The sequence below is a fragment of the Bison bison genome, unplaced genomic scaffold (assembly GCF_000754665.1).
Source record: "Bison bison bison isolate TAMUID 2011002044 unplaced genomic scaffold, Bison_UMD1.0 scf7180017864473, whole genome shotgun sequence".
Lineage (NCBI taxonomy): Eukaryota > Metazoa > Chordata > Mammalia > Artiodactyla > Bovidae > Bison > Bison bison.
The window spans coordinates 9575672-9581451 of NW_011495034.1; the positions used below are offsets into that span (position 1 = coordinate 9575672).

A 5780-nucleotide genomic window follows, 5' to 3' on the forward strand; every position below is an offset into this window, starting at 1 on the left:
AGCAGCCAGAATGAGTCTTTAAACCAATGAGTCAGATCATGCCACCCTTCCACTCAGCTTTAAGTAAAATAAGGATGACTTGACCAGTTGATCTGATAGGCTAAATGGCTACTAAGTGGCTACCAGGCAGGGCTGGATAAAGGGATGGTTCACATGCTGGGCAGGACTGAGAGATTTCATCACCTATTCAGAGTGCACACAATTTGAAACTTACTGTTTATTTCTGGCATTTTCCATTTAATAACTGAAACTGTGGAAAGTGAAACCACAGGTAAGGGAAACCCTCTTCATTATAATTCCTAATAGTCTATTTCTGGCAATATCATTAAATATTCTAAAAGGAGGACTAAAGGTCTTAGTCAGAAAATGAAAACTTTTTAATGCTAAAAGCAAAGTTTTACATGAGATATTTAGGCTATCTAAATATTACTAAAAATGTATTTAGTAATTACTTTTTATCTCTGGTTAAGACATTTAATTTTCTTGCATTTTAGTTCACTCATGTGTAAAATTAATATAATAATAATTACCTCACGAAGATTTTAAATGTCTTAATGGATGTGTTCTTTGTGAACCATGGATGAAAGATTTTATGTTGTACAGAATATTTTTCCTTTTTTTGTATGTGTGTGTGTTTCTTCAGAAACTACTTAGGGCTAATGTAATAGTACAGTTATTAAAAACATTTTTACTGTAATAATTCAAATTGCTTTCTTAATTAAACATTTTGATGTCTATTTTTTAAATAGAGGTATTTGCACATGAAACAATTCCTTTGTAAGATCTATCATGTTAATATAATCTTGTATATATAAGTGGAAGTACTCACAGTGTTTATTTTCATTGTTAATTGATTTGGTTTTTTCACTACCTCTTAGAGCATTTTCTTTTTTAACTTCTTGGACTATGAAGGAATCTTCTCAGTGGTGTCCATATTCTGTCCTAGGCTTTTTCAAACCTACAGTTGCTATTGAGTTCCAGTTTGTTTAGCTGTTGATATTGAGGGTCTTACTCTCTAGTTTTGTTTTTTGTTTTATTCTGTCTTCCTTTGGCTAGTTTGCTGATATGTCTTGTAGAAGAATTCATGTTTGTATGTTTTCAAGAAATTTATATTTTCTGGAGGAAATATGTCTAATATGAAACTCTATGGGTTTTAATTACCCTTACCCTGTAAGTTATTGAGATTTACTTTATTTTCCTTTATTAAATCAGTATGTTATAGGCTTGTTAAAAAAACAGTTTAATTTATTTTTGACTACATAGGATCTTTGCTGCACTCAAGCTTTCTAGTTGCAGGAAGCCAGGGCTGCTCTTTGTTGTGGAGCATGGACTTCTCCTTGCAGTGGCTTCTCTTGTTGCAAATAGACTTCGGTAGTTGCAGCACGTGGGCTCAGTCGTTGCTGCTCGTGGACTGTACAGCACAGGCTTAGTAGTTGTGGCACACAGGCTTAGTTGCTCTGTGGCATCTTCCTGAACCAGGGATTGAACCCATGTTCCCTGCATTAGCAAGCAGACCTTATCAACTGTGCCACCAGGGAAGTCCCCCTCTATTGTAAGTTTTAAGGGGACAGGAGTTTATGTTCGTCACATGGCTATACCTAACTGGAATGGAGTCTGGGGAGTGTAGTTCACTCCTATGCGCAGCTATACAGTCCAGTTACTGTGGAAAGGGAGTGCAGCTGTGGTGGATAGCTATTGATTGCTACCAGGACATTGTTATACTTCCCTGTTTCCTGGTGCTTGGAATGTGTTAAGGAGGAAGCTGGGGCCTCCTAACTCAGTTCCTATATATACTTCACCAGTTAGTCTAAAGAGTGTCTTAGAATTCAATTTCTTCTTGCCTTTTTAAAAAAAAATTATTTTATATTGGATTATAGTTGATTAACGGTGTTGTGTTATCCTTCTTACTCTTTATAAACTTCTAAACTTGAATTTTCCCTGGGCTGCTTCTCACTTCTATAGTAGTTCTTTTCTGTATGTGTTTTCCCTCTGTATTGTTCCTAATCTATTCTTATTTTCTTACAGTATTTTTGTATTTTCTCGTAATTTCTGAGACTGTAAAAATATACACATGTATAGCTATATGTATATTCTATTTATAGTTATATAATATGTAAATTATACATTATTAAATAACATGATTAAGTATATAATGTATAAGTTATATATAGAAATAATGTATTTAGTGCTGTATAATGTATATAATATATAATTTAAAATATATTTTAAAATTTCTTTAAACTTTAAAATCTCAGTCTACTATTTTTATCCAAATCCCCCCGCATGATTTTATTACTTTTATGGGAGAGTACCTTACCTATCCTTTCTTAGATTTATGTAGTTAAAATGATCCACTAACCAGGATATAAAAAAGGGAAGTTTCTGTGTTTATTTTCTAATGTATTTCCATTATTATAATGATAAGCAATGGACATATGTTTATCATGCTTTATATTTATAAGGAACTTTCAGATATATACTCTTATTTATTTCTTGCTATGACCATGCGAACTAGATCAGCTTGATTGTGTGTTGTTTTTTTTTAATTTAAAGCTCTAAGTGCCTTTATTCAATGATTCATGAATTGGACAGCATCCCGTCTAGTAAATAGAAGAGTGCTCCTAGATTGTATTTTTTATTTTTATTTTTTGCTTGCATCGAGTCTTTGTTGCTGCGCCTGGGCTTTCTTTAGTTGCGGTGAGTGGGGGCTCCTCTTTGTTGCAGTGTGCAGGCTTCCCATTGAGGTTGCTTCTGTTGTTGTGGAGTACAGGCTCTAGGCTCCTGGGCTTCAGTAGTTGGTGGCTCGGGGCCTTAGAACGTGCAGCCTCCAGTAGTACATGGGTTCAGTAGTTGCAGCTTGCAGGCTTGAAGTTGTGGTGCATGGTCTTAGTTGCTCCGCAGCATATGGAAGCCTCCGGGACCGGTGATTGAACCCGTGTCTCCTGCATTGGGAGGAGGATTCCTATCCACTGTGCCACTAGGGAAGTCCTAGATTGTTTTCTTTTTCTCATGTGTAGTTAAGAAAAAAAGAGACTTATTTATAATGATAGAGCTTGTAGGTAAAGTAGTGAGGACTCCAATCCAAGTTTTCTGATTTCAAATTTAGTGTTTTATTTACTTTAACATCTGAGCCACCAGGGAAGCCCATTTTATTCATTATCTTTATTTAAATCTTTATACCTTGTTGCTTTTAATTTTTGCCTTTTTAAGTATAGAAATTTCAGTAGTACACATCTCATATTCCTCATTTGTAAAATAAAGGGTAGACTAGGTTATTTTTATATTTCCATCTAGCTCTAAAATTCTACCTGTAGGGTTTTGGAGGATCTTAGTTTAATGTTAGTATGGGTGCTTGAGAGTTTGCACTTAATAAATGGATAAGTTTATTACAAGTTTTTAAAAAATAGATAGACCCAGAGAGCTAAAATGGACCTTAGAAATTATCCATTTCAAAATTTTACTAATTTCAGGAATCCTTTTCCTAACATCTCTGGTAGTGGTTTCTCTATTTGAAAGGATCCACTGATATTTTAATTCCTATTTGGTTCTCAGTTGTAGTGATGGATGCCTATAGATACAAATTATAGGCAGGTGAGAAGGGAAGGAAAACATAGAGGAAGGGAGAATAGAGAAAGAAATTTTAAAAAGGAGTGAAAGTGTCCTGTAATATAGGCTGGGTTTTGGTAGTTGTATATTAGCAGTTGACTTTGTTGCTAATTACTGGAGTCTGCCTTTGGAACATCTTGCCTTGGGTTCTGTTAATTTTACTGCCTTGGTTCATGTAACCAGATGCAAAAACTTGGGAAATAACATATTTTAGATTTCCTATTAATTATTTTCCTGTTGTGTGAATTCTGTTGTATCATTTGGTGTTTCAGAAAAACTGACTTTTGTCTTTAGGATTGTATTCTTAGAGGGACTTTACAGAAAAAAATAATAAGTTTAATTTACTTGAATGTTTTAATTTGTGCTAATAGTCTTTCTCTTACAAAGCTTGCTTTGAATTTAAAGGTACAAAGAGATGATTCATTCTCTGAAGAACATCATGATGATAGTGGTGGAATCTATGGTTAACAAGTTTGAAGAAGATGAAATACGAAGTCAAGAGAGGCAGAAAAAAATCCAAAAGGAGAAAAGCAGTAGTTATTGCACAGACAATTGCTCTGATAGTGATTCGTCCTTCAATCAGGTGTGTTGTTTAATTCTGCCTTTATGTCTTGAAATGGTGTTTAATAATCATTAGCTTCAATTCAGTCTTTATTAGCCAGATTTTTTTTCTACTTTCTAGTTTTAAGATTTGGAAGAATAAGCAATAACATAATCTGATATTAAACATTTAGTTCATGAAATAATATCTCCTAGAATTATATGTACAGCAAATTATATCTGAACAATTGTTAATGAGATTAGGAAATAAACTGGTAGATTTTGGATAAAAAAAAATGAAGCAATCTGCTTAGTCTTTAGTTAAACAAAAGATCTTATTCCCAGTTAATCCTTATTAATCAAATATTAACTACACTGTAGATGAGACATGGAGATAAAATATTTCCTTTATCTTCTGGAGATGAAAGTTGCTATGAATTGTTAGTTTTAAAAGACAAGCTTTTTTTTAATGTTCAAAGATTTGAAGCTTTATATTTTGTCCTTCCCATTTATTGGAATCCTTGTCATTTAGCTACAACAGAGCTAAGAGTCCAGTGTCTAGATTAGTCCTAACAGAAAACAAAGGAAACTAGTTGGAGTAGAGCCCATGAATGCACCATAAATTTCCATACAGAAACTTTCAGGCCATGTGGAGTCTGTTTGACCTTCATATGAATCCCACCTGATATTTTTAGTGAAACATTTTCACCTAATTAGTTCTAACATAGGGACATAACTGTAACATAGATCCTAAATGCATACCAAAAAGGAATATGGAAAGTGTGGGTGAGACATGAAATATATGTGTATATTAATCGACTACACTTTTGAAGGGAAAATGGCTTTGGAATTAGTCAAGGCAGAATGTAAAAGTTATCACTGCATTATTTACCAGGAGATAACTGTGCTGAGTCTTAATTTTTATAAGTCCAGTTAATTATCTGATGTGATGGAGGAAGTGACAAAGGTTGTGAATTATCTTCATGTTGTGGCTATAAATCATCCCTTGTTGATGTACTCTTTGGAAGAAGAGTAGGCTATAGAGATTTTAGTTCAGTTTAATGTAATCAGATGGCTTATTCAATAGATTTACTGAAATGCTACTTTTCAAGGACATTCTGGAAAGGAAAGGCACATAAACACCTAACTTTAGAACTCTGAGGACTCATAAGATTATACTTTCTTAGTTATCCAGTTCAGTTCAGTCGCTCAGTCTTGTCTGACGCTGTGACCCCATGAACTGCAGCACATCCAGGGCTTCCTGTCCATCACCAACTCCTAGAGTTCACCCAAACTCATGTCCATTGAGTAGGTGATGCCATCCAACCATCTCACCCTCTGTCCTCCCCTTCTCCTCCTGCCCTCAATCTTTCCCAGCATCAGGGTCTTTTCAGATGAGTCAGTTCTTTGCATCAGGGGGCAAAGGTATTGGAGTTTCAGCTTCAACATCAGTGCTTCCAATGAACACCCAGGACTGATCTCCTTTAGGATGGACTGGTTGGATCTCCTTGCAGTCCAAGGGACTCGCAAGAGTCTTCTCCAACACCACAGTTCAAAAGCATCAATTCTTCAATGCTCAGCTTTCTTTATAGTCCAACTCTCACATCCATGCATGACCACTGGAAAAACCATAG

The 5780-nt window shown here is 34.9% G+C and overlaps 1 protein-coding gene across 2 annotated transcripts in view; it reads left to right on the forward strand.

Moving 5' to 3' along the window:
* The window catches only part of TBC1D32 (TBC1 domain family, member 32), a 206302-nt gene that overhangs the window by 10998 nt on the left and 189524 nt on the right, over window positions 1-5780 (forward strand). For both annotated transcript variants that reach the window (XM_010861791.1, XM_010861790.1), the window contains exon 4: window positions 4012-4189. In XM_010861791.1, the coding sequence (XP_010860093.1) occupies window positions 4012-4189 (178 nt within the window). The remainder of the gene's footprint in view (window positions 1-4011; window positions 4190-5780) is intronic.